The 17812-nt window shown below is 40.0% G+C and overlaps 1 protein-coding gene across 1 annotated transcript in view; it reads right to left on the bottom strand.

Annotated features, from left to right (window-relative positions):
• Positions 1–17812, bottom strand: part of atrnl1b (attractin-like 1b) — a 106915-nt gene that overhangs the window by 27560 nt on the left and 61543 nt on the right. The window contains exons 25-26 of the mRNA XM_050060434.1: positions 14068–14129; positions 5582–5660 (exon numbers count right to left, since the gene is read on the bottom strand). Coding sequence (XP_049916391.1) covers positions 5582–5660; positions 14068–14129 — 141 coding nt within the window. The remainder of the gene's footprint in view (positions 1–5581; positions 5661–14067; positions 14130–17812) is intronic.

Below are 17812 nucleotides of genomic sequence, written 5' to 3'. Positions count from 1 at the left end.
GCTTGTAAAACCTGATGATGAGGTAGATAATCAAAATTTAATAAACTGCAATTTTATAAAGGGCAAAGGCAAATATTAAAATAAATGTTGATTGTATTTAAGTCCATGTGTGAATATAATCATGGTACCGTAGGTCTGTATCGCATTTAGTCTAAATGGGTAAAAAATATAGAAATAACATAAGTCCAATTAATTATTAAAAATTTGCATGTAGGGCTGCAACTTATGATTATTTTCAGTTTCAATTAATCTACTAATTATTTTGACAATGAATCTATTAATGATTTAGTCTATAAAATGTCCAAAAAGTTTGAAAATTGCTCATCAGAATTCCCCAGAGCCCGAAGTGACGACTTGTGACAACAGTTTGCTTCTTTTGTGCAACAAACAGTCCAAAGAAGCTGGAACCAGAAAACAGTTTCAGTCAGGAACACTTTAGTCAAAGACGACTTTATTTCCATTTGTAGTATTATATTTGGCGGTATGGCTCTGTTGTGGGGCCTCTCTGCCTTTCCTGGGCCTACGCAGAAAGAATACGGCAGAGAGAGCACCTCTCCACCCTTCCATGTGCCTATGAGGAAAGCCTGAGGCGGAGAGAGCAAACCTCCCTGCCCTTCGAACATGCCTTTGTAGGGAGCCTTATGGTAGAAAGGCAAACCTCCCTGCCCTTCCACACGCTAATGAGGAAAGCCTGAGGTAGAGAGAGCAATCCTCTCTGCCCTTCCATGCGCATACATGGAAAGCCTAAGGCTGAGAGAGCAGCAGCAAAGACCCCCCGGGAACAGAACAGAGCCAGCATCAGTGACAAACAGAAATGACACTGATAAGTCAGAGACAGCATGAAAAGGAGGAGCTGGGGTGGAGGCAGGTTGCAAAGCAGCTAGCAGAGGAAGCAGCAACAGTAGGCAGGCCAGAGCAGTTTAAATAGGGTGTTCTGAATGAGATTTGCCAATTGGTTGCATAGAAAGGAATCATGTGATCTATCAGGTTCTATCAATCAGCTGCTCCATCAGTTGATTGGGCTGTTTGAGATCAGCTGATGTAGCTGGGATGTGAGCTGAGCTGAATATTTTACGTTGAAGATTATATTCTTTTTTGACCTAATCTTTGCAGCACTATATGCATGGGGGTTTTTTTTCATGTAAAGGTACTTTGTTTAAACGTTCTATCAGGTATTAAATTGTCAGCTCAAAACAACTGCAGTTATGCTTTTGTTAACAGCCGTATCCGTAGTGCATATGTTAAAATGGAGACTACTATTTTTAATGTCTGGTCTCATTTGAGAAAAGCAAACATAAAAGCAAAGAGAGTCCTTTCTAGGACACATGAATGGATTTGTGTCTAATTGCCCTTTTAGCAGCAGCTAGAGCTACAGACAGAAAATCTTGTTTTTTGGGGGTAGTTTTTTTAAAGGGAGATTGATTATGTCTGCACCTGTCAGACACTGATAATAGAGTTTATCAAACAAAAGTGAGAAAAGGATTCAAGTCGGAGGTTCGCAGGGATTGTTTCACCAGCTGTTCACCAGCTTGTATTTGGTTATAAAAAAATCTATTCTAAAATGCTTATTCTTGCTGTGATTCTGAATGGGTAATTTTCTATCAGAGAAAATGGTGTTAATAAGCAGCCTGGATCAACAGAAAAAGCTCACATCGATTGCTTTATGAGGTGTGCCAACTTAAAAGCAGTTCTTAGTCATTTGACCTTATAGCTTCAACGTGTTTCAGACACAAGTACTTACATAAGTGATGCACTGGATGCCCCACTTTATACATCAAACCTATTTACTCGGACAGGATATAAGACAGACCTTATCTACTTCAGCAATAATCACTACAAATTATTCTGCTGATTTGGCCATTAGGGAAATGTGGCCGAGAGAACCGCCACATGAGAAGCAGTTAAAGACTACTTGCAGAGCTGAAGCACCCACAACAGCAGCACTAAAGAACACCCTCAAGGCTGCCACAGCTTTCAGGGAAAGGTGACCAACACATAGCTTTTCTTTACAACTTCTCCTCAAAAGTAGGGCAGCTGAAAATGCCACATCAGGAACCTTAAGGTATTGTTTTTCTCAGGTTTATAAAGCCATGCAGCAGAAATGCTTAAGTGTTTATTAGTATGGCATTTTGAAATGTAACATTAAGAGGGTGTACAAATCCTTTGTTTCAACCAGGTTTAACTGAATAAGTGATCAAAATGATCATATCTTAGGCTGGTCAGTTCACAGGTTGTAGCTACAGATATTGAGCATCCATTCCCATCAAACCTGCAATGATTTTTGCCTTTGTAGCCAACAAAAGCTGGCAACAAATCCCTATAGAATCCAAGAGGATTTCAGGGTGAGCACAGTGAGGGTTGTGAGGTTTGTGTTTCAAAGAAAAAACATTATCACGTTCTGTTACTAAATTAGCTAAACACTTTGACTGAACTTTACACTGGGAAGCACAGACTTCAAATGCAGAGCAACTGTCCACTCTTGACAGTTCCAGCAGACGCGCCGCATCGCAGATCAGGAGTAAAAGCCTTTACACACTGAGTCAGTTTTTGTCATTTCGAAATTGTCGCACATCTAAAAGTAAATATGACCTCACATTGTGTCAATCATGTCTTCACAATGACTCTGAAATTTTCGTCAGTCATTTAAATTTTTGGAATAGGTTTGATTTTCAACATTTTTCATAAAAAAAAACAAACTGACATAGTATGCAAAGGCTATAACAAAGTAGGAAATAACAACAATAAAAACAACTAAAACAGACCAAAGAAGGAAACCATTTAACTTTGTAGCCTACATACTCACTTATGGCTGAAGCACAAATATGAAGTGAACAAAAATAACCGAACCAAATGACCAAATCAACAAAATCTACAAGTGTACAAAATCGGGTAAGCAAAATGTTTCGCAGTCCCTGTGTGTGTGATAGACAGAACAAAACCGGCATATCTGCACCTGGTGGAATTGTCCCTCTTAGCTCCCTCAAAGTCAAGATGGAGGCGAAAATAACAAATACAAGTGACTTATTCATCTCGTGATGTGCCGAGCTTCAGTGGATCATCACATACCAGGTATGAAATTCATTGATGGTTGTTGTTTTTTTGAGCTATGACGAAGGCCAAAATGTGGCCCACAACAGATAGTAAGGCCTTTTGTTCGTAGCCGAGCTGATTTCCGGAAAACTTGCGGGCCCTAACAGCTGGTTAAGAGGAGTGAGGAGTGAGAAGTGAGGAGTCAGCAGTTAACGACGGTATAAAACAGTCAATACAACAGGTGTTTTCAACAATTGTGAATCACCACAACCATGAAAGGCACACAAAACATGAGGCTGAGGGTCAAGTAGTATTCAAGATTAAGTGCAGATAAGCAGATACACACACATGATCCCCTCTAGGCTTATACCTGAGATAAATATATACAGCAGATTTATATATTGAATTAAGTAATTTATTCATTCATAGATACAAACGGATGCATCATCTGCAAACAAATCTTGAAGCCCTCCTCACAGAATAAAAAGTATTTTGTTCCTCCGGTGACAAAACTTTTCAATCACCTGAAATTAAGAGATGAGAGGATTTTTATTTAACTATTTATCTATTTTCATGTGGCAGTTGAAGGGCAGCGACAAACAGATGACGGGAATGCCAAGAGCAGACAGGAAAAGTGAGCAGAATTTTAATGACGTGAGCCCATCTGCCTGCATTAATTTTTATTGACTTTAATTCTTTGGATAGACGCGATTCGGAGTCACGGTAGCTATCATTCTTGTTTATTTTCATATATCAATTAGAGGATATAAAATTTGGATCTTATGATTATCAATGTCATCCCCAAAGGGGGAATAAATTGTGGGAGCTTTATTAGTAGACTGCAGGTCATAAGGCTGGATGTGCACCAAAATAAACTTCCTGCTATTGACTATCAAACAGCACCTAGGAGAATATAGGATTCAGTCTGAAGAGATGGAAATGATCGTTGCTCCGACAGGAACCTGTAACCAGCCCATGCAGTTTGCAGTTAAGGGCAGTGAGGTGAATTTACATACATTTGCTCTCTTCCTCAACTCCCTGCGCCGAATCTTTCCTACCCTCTTTTTTAAATTATGATGCCAATCATCTCATCTTTCACCCCTTTTCATCCCCATCTTTTCTCAACCCCATCTCTCACACCAGCACTGAATATTAATGTTTCATTCCATCCCCTTTACCTGAAGTATTTCGCAGCATCTCTGCTTGCTTCCTTCATACCTTTTCCACGAGTCCACTTAACTTAAAAGCCACCATTTATCTGAATTATCAAATTAATATTTAACCAAATGTATTCTTGACAAGATAATCAATCAAATACTGGGATGTCATACCTCTTAAAGAAGTATTTGCCATATGTATGGGTGAGGACTTATCTGCCAAAATGCAATTTTCTTTCGGTTTCAAGAGTGTTTTAGAAAAATGGGGGCACCATGAGCCTCTTTTTCATTTAGAAGTGTGGTTCAGTTCAGTTCTTTACACATTAGAAAGTTATTTTTGCATTTCAGTTGTTAAAAGCTGTGAATGGTACCAAGAGAACCATTCTTATCATCATCCCTCTGTTGAGGTACCTAACACACTGATCCGACTCTAAAGGGTGGAGCTAGAAACAATGCAGTCCGTTGACTGGTCAACAGAGAATTGTCACTCTTGCTCCACAAGTACACAATACACAAATCATTATTTTTAATATCCCATCGACTGCGACAAAGATGTAACCTTTGTTAAATGTTGCTGTTGTCTCTGGCTTCATATGAGTAGAGGAAAAGTCTGCTAGCCTCTTGGCTAATGTATACAATGTAAAATGCCATAGGCTTGTGCTAAAAACATTAACATGTTGTATTTGTGGGGAAAAAGTGTTTGTCTGTGAATGCTGTGAGTTACAGTGAAGCTGATTTGTCTAATTGTGTGTGAAATTGTCTCTATTAAGCCATGTTTAATGTTTGTTTTGGGTGTGTTTTGAATCAACTAAACTTTACAGCAATTCACAGAAACCCTGCCGCCGACTGGTGTTTTCAAAGGTGTAACTGAGTGACACAGACACACCACCACACAAGTATAAATGCTCACAATGGCGTAGGCCACGTGAGTAGGCTACTGCATAGGCTCTGCATAGACCTGACGCACAAGTAGAAATCCTGCTCAAGTGTGCGTGACACAAAATACAAAATCAATCAATCAATCAATCATCAATCTGTGAGGAGAAAATACAGCGAGAGCTGGATGGGACAGTGATGCAGCTATCAAGCTATCACCATCTGGTAACCCCAACCCCCTGTCCGCTACATAATAAGAGATCTGTCTGCGGTGGAAATACTAAACAGACTAGGGTTTAGGTTCATGTCTGTATGGGTTACACGGTTCTAAGGGTACTATACCGAAAGTGGTTAGTGGAAATGCAACTACAATGTTTATTTGAAGGTTTGTAGGCACTTCTGATACTTTTGGGAAAATGCTGCCTCAGCTGACATTTTGAGGGGGAACCTTATTTAAATACTGCCATGGTCAGGTATATGTCATACATCAAGAGAATGAACGTGTTCTCTGAACTTACTTCTCTCCGTCGTGAAGCCCAGCAGGTCTGCTTGATCTTCCACACGACTGCAGCCACCAGGAGCAGTGATAGAAAGCAACTGGAATGAAAGAGAGGAAACGATATCAAGCAACATGACTTTAACTAATAGCAGCTGTCACCGTGAAAGTGCACGCACATATTCTTTACATACAGGGAGCAGTCGTCCCTCGGGTATTTAAAGCATTTCTGCATGCAACAGGAGATACGGAGTACAAACATATGCAGCTTAACCCAGGAGAGTTTCATGTTGCAAGAATCCCTATCTTTACATTACATCCTTCACCAGCTGAAATTCAATAGTTCCACATTCTGGTCCATTACTGGACATGTACATGTTAAAGACCTTATGTCCCTTATTTTGGGTTGGATTGGCTTTAACTAAGCTTTTATATAGAAACATTTCATTTGTGTGTATTTTCATAATATTTTATTGATATACTAAAACAACTACACGAGGTGAAACAGGACAGACTCAAATATTCAAAGTTCCCTTCTAACTTAAAGACAAAACAGGGGAGATGATATAAAGAGGTAGCACATTCATTTCTTAGTAGACTGGATATTTTGGCTGATTACTTCAATTAATAACCCAACAGTAAAATCATTAGTCAAGGGAAATTCAACAAGGTCTGAGAGCTGCTGGGATAGAAAACTATGACTGATTGAGAGCTTCCACTTCATTATCCTGATGACAGATGAGAGCGTTAAGATTATTATGTGCTGAAGAGACTTTCTGCACTTTCCGTCAGCTTGTCAGAGCAACATGTGGGAGACCGAGCATTGTGGTTAGGTAAAGATATATGGCACGAAATTATAGGTCAAGTATTAGTGTCAGTTTATTTTAAATTCAACTAATTGCTCAATCATTAACAAATTGATTATCTTGACCCCATTCATAAACAATCCGGCAGCCTGCTGAACGAGCTAAAATACAAGTTCTCTCTTAAGTCTACACTAAACAATACATCGAAACTAAATTGTTCGATCGTACGCTGTGTCACTAAAACAACGACTTAAAACAGTTGGTGTATGTAATTTCCTCCTCATCCTACAAGTTATCACACCTTTCAAAACAATGCGCAATAACATCCACGATTTTACGGAGGACTTTCGCCTACTTACTAGGTGTAAGATTCAAATTGTAACTACGTTGAAACTATTTCAGCTGGTGTAACCCTTACAATCTAAGTAGCTAGTAAACTGTGACCTCCATCCATCCATTTTCACCTGCTTTTCTGGGGCCGGGTCGCGGGGGCAGCAGGCCAAGCAAAGCACCCCAGATGTCCCTCTCCCCAGCAACACTTTCCAGCTCCTCCTGGGGGGCTCCAAGGCATTTCCAGGCCAGATGAGATATGTAATCCCTCCAGCATGTTCTGGGTCTGCCCCGGGGCCTCCTACCAGTTGGACGTGCCTAGAACACCTCTAACATCAGATGCCCGAACCACCTTAACTGGCCCCTTTCAACACAAAGGAGCAGCGGCTCTACTCTGAGCTCCCTCCTGATGTCTGAGCTCCTTATGCTATCTCTAAGACTGAGCCCAGCCACCCTACGAGGGAAACTCATTTCAGCCGCTTGTATCCGCAATCTCATTCTTTCTGTCACTACCCAGAGATCATGACTATAGGTGAGGGTTGGGACGTAGATGGACTAGTAAATTCAGAGCTTTACCTTCCGGCTCAACTCCCTCTCCACCACAATGGTCTGGCGCAGCGCCCGCATCACTGCAGAAGTCGCACCAAACCACCGATCCATCTCATGCACCATTGTACCCTCATCTGTGAACAAGACCCCAAGACACTTGAACTCCCTTGCTTGAGGCAGTAATTCTCTCCCAGCCCAAACTGCGACCTGAGTCAGAAGTTACGTTCGAACTAGGCTACTTTTAAATGTACGTCAGATCGTGGTTTCCAACAATAGGACAAAAAAGGTAAAATCAAACTGAGAGACCTGCTCCCAAACTAGATTTTATTTTTGTTTCTTACAAATAAGGCATTATATTAAGACGAGAATGACCCTTAAAGATCACCCTGAGATATCTGCTATTGACAAAAAGCCTTTTCAACAACCAGTGAAGGTGTCTCTTACTCTGTTTTATGACGTAATGTGTAGCCTGTCTGCTAATAATACACAGAGGATTAAAGGTGTATGGGAGGAGGAACTGTCAGTGACTACTGATGAAGAGACGTGGGGGGGTAATTGGAGGTACGCCAAAAAGATATCCATCTGTACTCGAATAAAAGCAATCCAGAATTATACATAGAATACTAACATCCCCTAAAGGCAGGCATTTCTTTTAACCCCTCACTTTCTCCTCTGTGTTTCAAATGTAAAACAAAATAGGTACATAATTCATTGCCTATGCTCATGTCGTGAATTACAGAAGAATTGGTCTTCAATACTATGTAAAATAGATAAATTATGACAAGAACTCAGAAGTGGATCCAATGTCTTCAATGTGTCCCACAGAAGAAGACAAACTTTATTAGATTCTACGTCTGGCGGTATTTGGTGTGAATGTTACTGTATAATTTTCAGGTTTATCAGTGAAGTGTATGAACCACACCGCAGACTGAAGTCTCTTCTAACAGGGACACACAGTGATGAGACAGCTGACTCATATGAATGAGATCTATGTCATATATGTCTGGTGTATGAAATGTCTCTGTCATCACAGCGCTGCATTTTTATAAACTGTGATAATCCGTCACATCTCTTGCCGTCAGCGTCCAGGCTCTGTCTCATTCCTTCTCTTGCTCATACATCTTAAGTTACATCAAGAAACTACTATCTAACAGCAGAATGTTACCAGCGGAAACACCAGGACTGCAACGTTTAACAACTTAAGTTATATCTGCTGCCTTACATTTAACACAACGCTTTGCTTGATCACCAGAGCAGCTCCAGTATGCGTTGGACCCCGACAGTGGATAAGGAAAAACTCCTGTTCTTGTGAAAGATAAGAAAATTCAATAATTATTTTCCTCTAATTATTGTCCACTCACTGAATGAGAAGGGAACATGACCCTGTTGCTGAGGTCCAGGAACAAAGACAATCATATCTGGATTGGAAACGCATACTGTAACATGAGCAATGAGCCTGTGTCTTCAGGGACACGCAACATTTCTAAAGTTGGCAGCCTCGTCCAATAGGCATATTTCACCAGAGACACATGACTAGCTCTGATTTCACAGGCCCGTTTGTTTGATATTTCAACTTGGCTTTCAATTTGCCGGCCACACCTGCTAGATCTATCGGTTCGTATCTTTGAAGAAGGCGATAGCGTCTGTGTGATAACACTTGGAAAATACAGCTTCTGAAATAAAGCAAAGAGGGGGCTACCAAGCAAAAGAAAAAAAAATAAGGGAAGTAGGATTAAAGCGTTGAGTGATGGGAAACTCTGTGCTTCAAACATCTTGCCATCGCATGTGGAATTTATTTAAGAGGTGCACGAGCTGGGAACCCTTTCATTCTTTTAGAAATACTTGCACCATCTTAGAAACCTTTGAAGATAACAGTGAATGGGTGGAGGGAGGGGGGTGTTGTGGGGGCTTCAATGACATTTTCATGTGGCAGAAGTGACAAAAATCCCTAGACAGATGTTTGGCTTTCATCGTCACTATTTTAGACAGTAAAGAAGCTTAAATCTCCTTTGCTGTTCCTTCCGCTTCTGATGTTAATAAAAGAAGTTCTGCAATCATTGTAACGCCTCAAGGTAGTGAAGGACAAATATAAAATTCCTTACACAAAGACGCACTCAAGTTTTCTAGAAGTAGTTATTGACATTGGGTAGGTTGATTTGTAGTAACTAGTAACCGCAGTTGTGAACTTCCACTCACCCAAATTTACTCATGAGGAAAGCAGGACAGTAGCTGAGTGTTGTGATCTCAGACAAATCCTAATGTTCTTTATACCATCTCACATTAATATTATCATGCATTTTCAATAGCAGGCAGCAAATTTTTGATGGTGATATTGTCACATAATGCGTAACATCAGACAATTGGCCTTTCTCAGAGAGGAAACTGAACTCAGCGCTGCTTTCTGTTAATTACAAGCTCATTTCTGTAACCACAAGGCTACAGTTACCGCATGGGAAAGCAATCAATAATATCTATACTTGCTTTCTGTTGGCTTTTTAGGCTTCTAAAACATGATCCAAGGAGTTCTGTAAAGAGCACCCTTGACCTCTTCCTCTCCACGGGGACACCGGCTGACATTATTGTATTTCAGAGGCTGTCTTGAGCTGAATTTTAAAGCTAAGTTAGGGTAAATTTTGGCGAGGGAAAAACTGGCATGTTCATTTTCACAGGTTCTATGGGTACCCAAAAGTCTCCCCTTTACAAACATGCCCACTTTATGGTAGTCCTATGCAGTTTGGAGCAATACAGATGTGTTATTTGCATATAACGTATTGGAATATTTCTGCATGCTGGGGTCCCTAAACAGTCTTGGAATTGCATAAATTGTGTATGACTGCAAAACTGTGACTTGCATGTCTTCCACGAGCCCAATTTTATTCATGTGTGATGATGCTAACCCCCAAAGTAGCCATTTCACTGTACTGAGACCATTTTTAAAATGGATACCACTGTATAAAATGAACTACTGTGACCTCTGGGATAATCAGAGCCTCATAAAACTACAACCACAAAACACAATTCTTACAAAAATCTCTGAATGTCAATAGTTTCTGACACCAAATCAAAGCATGGCTTTTTTTTATGGTGTTCCTCAAAGTCTTGGTGTCTTAATGTGGTATTTTGGAAAGTTTTTTGACCATTTTTATTGATTCTCAAGTGGTCAAAAATGTGTAAATTTTCCAGTCAACTGGAAAAATGGTGCAACAACTTCTGAGACATAATTTATCATGGGAATGGCCATCATATACTTCCATCATAATGTTTTAAACCTTAAAATTACTCTAAGCTTTAAAGTTTGAATAGGCGCCTGATGAAACACAATGTTTTTTACATACCTATGACTATAAAAACTTGACAGAGTGCTGAGCTGAGTCTTAAATTAATCATCAGTTTCCCAGCTTTCAGATGATGCATAACACTTCTCTGTGGCATATACTGTTGACCTGTTATCTCCCCCTAAAGATCCCCTGCCCACCCTTAAAAAGATAAAAATACATCTATAGTACGTAGATGCGAAGTAGAAGACATTTAAATGCTAAATAAGGAGGCATCATTATTTCATGTAGGTGTCAAAATAAAAATAAAATTGTGAAATATAGTCCTGAACCTCTTTAAAATATTTAGAAATGACAAACATTTCAGTTGTGTGTTGTGTCATTCGACCTCTCTGAGAGCTTTATAAATGAAGATGGTGATAAATAAATAACGAGTGCATGCATACTTCCTAATAAGTCTGCCGCTCGCACCTATATGGTGTGAACACATAGTGACAGTAATGTGTGTGTGTACACACTTACATATTCTGTAAATAGACACACGCATGCAGATGTGACTGGAAAGACACTTGTTAATTAGTATAAATTAGACCCTAGGGTTCCACTGCAAGTATAGCGAAGCATCCTATTAGAGAGTTTCAACACCATCTAATCAGAACGCATAAAACAATCAGTCTCTAATTAGATTATAACTAAGGCAGCGCTGTGCAAGTAAACATTGTTTATAAAATCACTAAGATGAAGAAGCCATGTGGAAAATATAGGAAAAAAATACTTCCTAACAGCTTGTCGTGTAAAAGGTGAGGCGATATTTGAATAAACTCAGAAGAGAAAACAACAGTGGGAGAAATCGTTCGCAGTCATGCCATCATTTCTTCACCCTCTATCTCGCATACAAGGAGGTCTCGAAACCCTGTGGGGTCATTTGACATTTTGTCATCAGGCTGATTATGTTTCCCGCAGGTTCATCCCCTCCAAACCTCCCCCACACACACACACACACCAACACACACGCACACACATGCTTGTGACTGCATCAGGGCCTTTTGCTTTTCCTGAGTTTATGGGTCAGTGAGAACTGGACAACAAGGATGCAGAAAAGACCAGAGAGAATCAGTATAACCTGCACGACAGTGGGAAAAAACAAAAGGAAGAAAAAACACAATGCATACTGATGGAAAAAGATGCGCAACATTAGGCTGGCAAACAGGGAAAGCTGTGTGCTGTGTAATGGATTGCCTGGGTTGATTTCCATTGGATTTAGAGAGCAAGCGAGTGTCAGAATTCAATACATTTCATATCCGAGAGGAATACATTTTTAACGGACGTAGAGTTCTGTAAATAGCATTCAAACAAAAATTTCCAAGAGAAAGGAGTACAACCTTTTGGGCCACAGGCGTAGATCACAGGCGACACACCCCCCTCAATATGTAGAACAGTAACAGAGGACATTTACTTCAATGAACTGCTACAACACAACTCACAGACCAGAGTCCTGCATGGGTCACTCATTTGTTATTTCAGACCAAAACTGTTGCTTTGTTTATTTCCCCATGCCCCTTCAGTGACCCTATTTAAAATGGCTTCCTGTGCAAATGATGCAAGTAGCTGTCAGACACATTTTTAGATAAAATAAGCGCCGTCCTTCTCCCCTTTCCTTCCAAGAATTCCTGAATTCGGCTATTCAACTGTAATTTGATCGGATGGAGGCAGAAGATAACTGATTGTGTGACAGCGTTTCGGGAAAGTTATTGTGGGCCGGGCAATGATGGGCAGGTGCCTTAGGCAAAGGCTGTCTTCTATTCCCACCTTGACAGCTACACAGATAATATGTTAGTCCATCAGGCTACTCTGGGGAGCACACCTTGACATAAAATGAAGAAAACATACACACTGAAACTGCAGGATGGTTGGTTACTATCAGCATTAGGTGTGAAAATAACAGTCCCCACAGATGACACTGATCTAATGATGGAAACAATCTTAAAGAGACAGTTCACCCCAAATCAAAAATACTTATTTGTTTCTTACCTGTAGTGCTATTTATCATCTAGATTGTTTTGGTGTGAGTTGCCAAATGATGGGGACAGCAGCCATAGAGATGTCTGCCTTCTCTTAAATATAATGGAACTAGCTGACACTCAGCTTGTGGTGCTCATAGGGCCATAAAAACACATTTGAAAAACTACACAGCAATGTCTCCTTCCAATGTCTCTTACTACTGAATTACACCCACCAACCGTATCACCGCGCAGAAAGAAGTGTGCATCTCCCAAGGCTATTAAATGAAGGCCTAATGACCTCATGGGAGCTATGGGGTATTACACATGCGATGTAACTGGAGCCATTATGTAAGAGTGCTACAACAGACAGCGCTACAAATAAAAGGATGGTGTCCACTCAGGTGCTCTTTGGGGGCACTCTTTTTAGCCTCCTTGGGTGCGCTCGACCTGACGGAACTTAAAGATCATCCCCATGTTCTATGATAATGCACATGCTACTAGGCTTTCAGCAAGTGCAGACCAGATTTTACTACTCATGTGTTGTACCAGAATGATAAGATGTGACATGACACCGTGTCCCAGCCTTCATTTGATAGCCTTGGTATCTCCTGCTAGCACACTTAGCACAACTGAGCTAGCTGAGTAGATGCACACTTCCTTCTGCACAGTGATACAAGCAGCAGGTGCTCACAACAAGGTCTGTGGATTATCTTGAGTAACCAGGTCATGATTTCTGGAAAGACACATTGCTGTTGAGTTTTTCACATGCATTTTTTGGCACTTTGAGCACCACAAGCCCAGTGCCATCTAGTTCCATTATATTGGAGAGAAGGCAGACATCTCTATGGCCAATATCTCCAACACTCAGCAACTCACACCAAAACCATCTGGATTGATAAATAGCACTACAACTAAGAGAAAAATATGTATTTCTTATTTTATGATGAAGTGTCCCTTTAACTTATCCACTGCCGATCTGACTGATTTGGCATGACTACTGTAACTAAAGCTTTGTGAGAGATCTCTAAGACGGACAGCGTCAATGCTGATCCTTTAAAGCTTTTTAAAAATGCCAATATCTAATTCAGGGCATACATTTTCCAATTATACTCACATCCTCTTAATGTATTCAGACTTTGCTGTGCTTTTCAGAGAACTCAATTGACTCATTTTAAACATTTCAATGAGAAAAGATTTCCATCGCAGCTCTCAGGATGAAAAATCATTAAGAGCCCCTCGTATCTTGATCGCCCATGCCTTCTCTTTAGACGGCACTCGCGAAGCAATATGCACCTATTTAAATGGTTACTGGCTGCTTCATCTGCCACTTGAAAAAGGAAAATCGCTGCCTTGAAGACACAAGATGCATTTACATGTACTCGGTTAACAGAACAGGCTCAAGTAACTCAATAAGCCCCAAGAGGAAGGGGCGGAAAATGAAGAGGTGGTAGGTCAAATTCTGGATAATGCTTCTTGACTACTGAGCAGATGAAACAAATGATCGAGTGTGTATGTGTAAGTCGTATTCATATTTGACTCACTTACCTGAAAAATGTGACAAAGAACTGGACAAGGTCCATGATACTGTTGTGTTGGGAGAAGGCAATCTGTGTGACAGAAAGAAGAGAAAGACAAATTACCAAAGATAACTAGTATTTAATGCCAATATAACATGGTTATGAATCACCCTACTAAAAGGTATATGAGGGATTGCTATTATGCTATTAATGATTTTTAATTCTAAGGGGAAAACACTTTGACTTCATTCCGACTGACTTCTCCCAGTTGATCTGTGACACCGTGAAAGGGTTAACACGATTTAGTGTCGACAGTTCAAGTCTGCAGTTAGAGCAGAATGGACCAGCTAAAGGGTCACTAACGAGATTTCGTCTGTAAAAGCTTCTGCTCGTGGAAAGAAATTTCTGTTTGAATACAGTGAAGAAAGATAAAAACAGGGCAGAAATATTTCTGTTTGTAGACAAGCCACAACCTCTGATAAATAAATGTTTTTCCAAAATGTTTCAGGACATTAATCTATTGATACATCTATTGAGTATGACTTGTGTCAAATATGTCTATGTAATGCATTTTGACAGGCTCTTCTTTAAAGTAGAAATACACTTTCTTTTGCCTTAACTTTTCATGCTGAAATAAATGTTGGTTGCACAATGTAATGGCTGTAGAATAATGACACCATCAGGATTTATATTGGTTTCCTATATGCCTCGCTTTCACCACGTACGATCTCCCGGGAAAATGAAGGCTTGATTTACAGCACAAAGGAAGTGCTTCAACCATGGCCCAACCGAAACAGGAAGAAGATAGAGCTTTTGTTTTCCCAAGGAGCTATCCCCAATTACCAAAGAGTGTCAATGTCAGTTTTCTGCAGTTACTATCCCCAGTAGCAGGGATGGTGTAACAGCTTTGGTAGTAGTAGTTGCTAGACTCTGAAAAATGGTAAGCAATCTGGTTGTCTTTGTGACAGCAGCACCAACAGTAACAATAATACCAAATCAAAATGCCGGAGGAGGTGGGCTGAATTCATGTCTGTTTCCACATCAATGGCTCGAGGCCAGAGATGAAAGATATTGGCATATTTAGATCTTTTAATAACTCTGTTTACAAATTGTAAAACCACAAAAAACAACACAATCCAATAAACGACTAAATATTATAATAAAATCATACACTTTCATTCTTCTATTAAATCAAGTGACAAACTGTTCACAACAACCCATCTGCTGTCTTAGTTTACAAACTGTCACACATCTCGTGCAGTATAATCCAAGTCTCATTTATCTTGTCATATGCTCAGTATTTTCCAAGTGGCAACCTCCAGGGCTGAAAAATGAAGCCAATACAGAAGTGCCAAAAACTGCAGTTCTTTGAATGGCCACTTGAGGCTGGCCCCAGAAGCCAGTCAATTCCCACAGACCCCCATTTTAAAATGCCAAACTTAACTGCAGAAACAAACATGTTTACAGCCTGGTACAAAAACAGTTTTGGTCTCTATAGATAATGTCAACATTCATGACAAATGTACAGGGGGTTAATTCTTAATTCACTCACCTGTTTACATTTTATTAAGGCTTAAAGTTACGCATAATTAAGGGAAGGATACTGACAGACTGTCAATAGTGTCTCCAGCCTTTCACTCAGATCTACCCTTCTCTCCTCTTCTGTTATCATTTATCATTAACTGAAGACAGGTATTTGCCATCCAGGATTTCACATCCTGGAGGCAGTTAAGGACGGATGTGATGAAGCTGGAATCCCCTGGGTTTAATTGAAGGTACATTTTTGTGTCACCGGCATAACAGTGAAAGGAGACATTGTGCTGGCTGAAAATGGAGCCTAATGGAAGCTTGTACAGTGCAAATGAAATGGGCCCTAAGATAGAACCCTGAGGTACACCACAAGTGATACGGGCAGAGGAGGGGGAGAGGCAAAAAGCCAAGATGGCAACCACCAAAAATGCAGAACTCGAGGCTTTAAAACAGAAGTCTACAAACCGAAGGGTGATGTCACGGTAGTTATGTCCATTATTTTTACATTTTCGCTTAAAAAAACCCCTTGATATTTAAAACTGAACTCATCAGGAAACTTATCTATGCTCAAAGCCAGACTCCAATACAAAGTTTATTTATTTATTTTTTTTTTAGCAAAAAAAGTTTGTAAACTAATGTTTTGACATAGTGATAGAGAAATATTAATCCAAAAACATCACATTTAATAGTTAATTAAACTAACACTGACAGGGGACATATTACTACACAATTAGTGCTTTTGTTGCTCATACCACAAGTACATTTTGTTGATAAAACATATTCTTACTTAGTAAGGTTTTGAATGCAGCACTTTCACTTGTCATGGACTATTTTCAGTATGGTATGAGTACCTTTACTGTTGTAAAGGATGTGAACACTTCTTCCACCACTGGATTTACATCAGCAGCATGGCCAGTAAATAATGGATCAGATATAGTGTTTTACCTTCATTAAAAGAGGGATTACACACAGTCCCAGCAGCTAAATCACATCTGATAGGCCTCATCATAGTGACACGTCATTATCTACTGTAGATGCTTTAAAGGCATTTTGCCCTGAGTGCATTTAGACACACAAACACGACGTCATGTGCAGCAGCACTGAGCCCCCTGCGGTTGATAGCACGTAGGCTCGGGTAATAGGGCACAAATTGTGCTATTAGAGGTGGATTACTTGCGTCATGTTAAATGCTTTGAATGCTGATAAGGCAGAAATTCAAAAAGGTACTTATTTTGGTGACTCAGTCTATCAATGACAGCTGATGTATTCGTTCTAAATACACACAAAAGAAGAAGGAAAGTATCCCTCTGGACTGATGTTCTTTACTGACAACTTCATCATCCTTGCAAACGTCTCCCACCTTTGACTTCTTTCAACCTCTTTAATATAAAGACTGAGATCACTGATCTGAAATGAGATGCTCACTGACATGGTTAACATGATTCAAGAGCACACATTACACAGATGTTTGGCTGGCTTTTTTTAGTATGTGGGGCGGTTCATTCAACCCTGCTTTTCACATAATATAAGGTCAAAGCAATACGTTTGGGGTTAATTTAATTTCAACTCATCTATCTGAGCCGATCAATGGCATCATTTGAGAATGTACTTCCATTACGAGTGGACTTCTATTACATTGGACAGCCCTCTTAGATAACAATTATACTAACACATGATGATTTAAAGAAAAATCTTAGCTCAAGACCTCCCCTTTACTATCTTTACCTACATTTAAATGCTGATTTCATTGCGTCAGAACCTAAACACTAAGGCTCAGAAGTGCATTCTCAAATTCTGCTTTATCTCATCCAGGTCTACACTCTCATCCCTGCATCATAAAGGCGAGCAAGTGAAAGAGAGACCTTATCCTGTTACAAAAGCTATTTGCTGTAACAGCCCGGGCCAGTCCATAATAAATAAGTGACTGTTGGCCAGGAAATCTAATAGAAAACTATTACTGGGCCACCTCCACAGATGGACTGACCCCAGAGATATTATCGCCACACCGGTCCAATCATCTGCCTCGTGAAAGGGAGGCACAGGACAAATATAAAAATCAATATTTGGAAGTGGGTTAATTAGCAAAAAGGTAATTGTGAGCTATCATTAGGAATGATAATTGTATCTATCAAGTTCCTCTGTAAAATTGCCTCTGTTAACAGTCCAGTGTGTAGGATTTAGGGGGATATATTGGCAGAAATGCAACAAAATATAATGGGTATGTTTCCTTTAGTGTATAATCG

This window comes from Epinephelus moara, chromosome 13 (assembly GCF_006386435.1).
Source record: "Epinephelus moara isolate mb chromosome 13, YSFRI_EMoa_1.0, whole genome shotgun sequence".
Taxonomy (NCBI): Eukaryota; Metazoa; Chordata; class Actinopteri; order Perciformes; family Serranidae; genus Epinephelus; species Epinephelus moara.
This window is presented reverse-complemented; position numbering and strand designations above follow the sequence as displayed.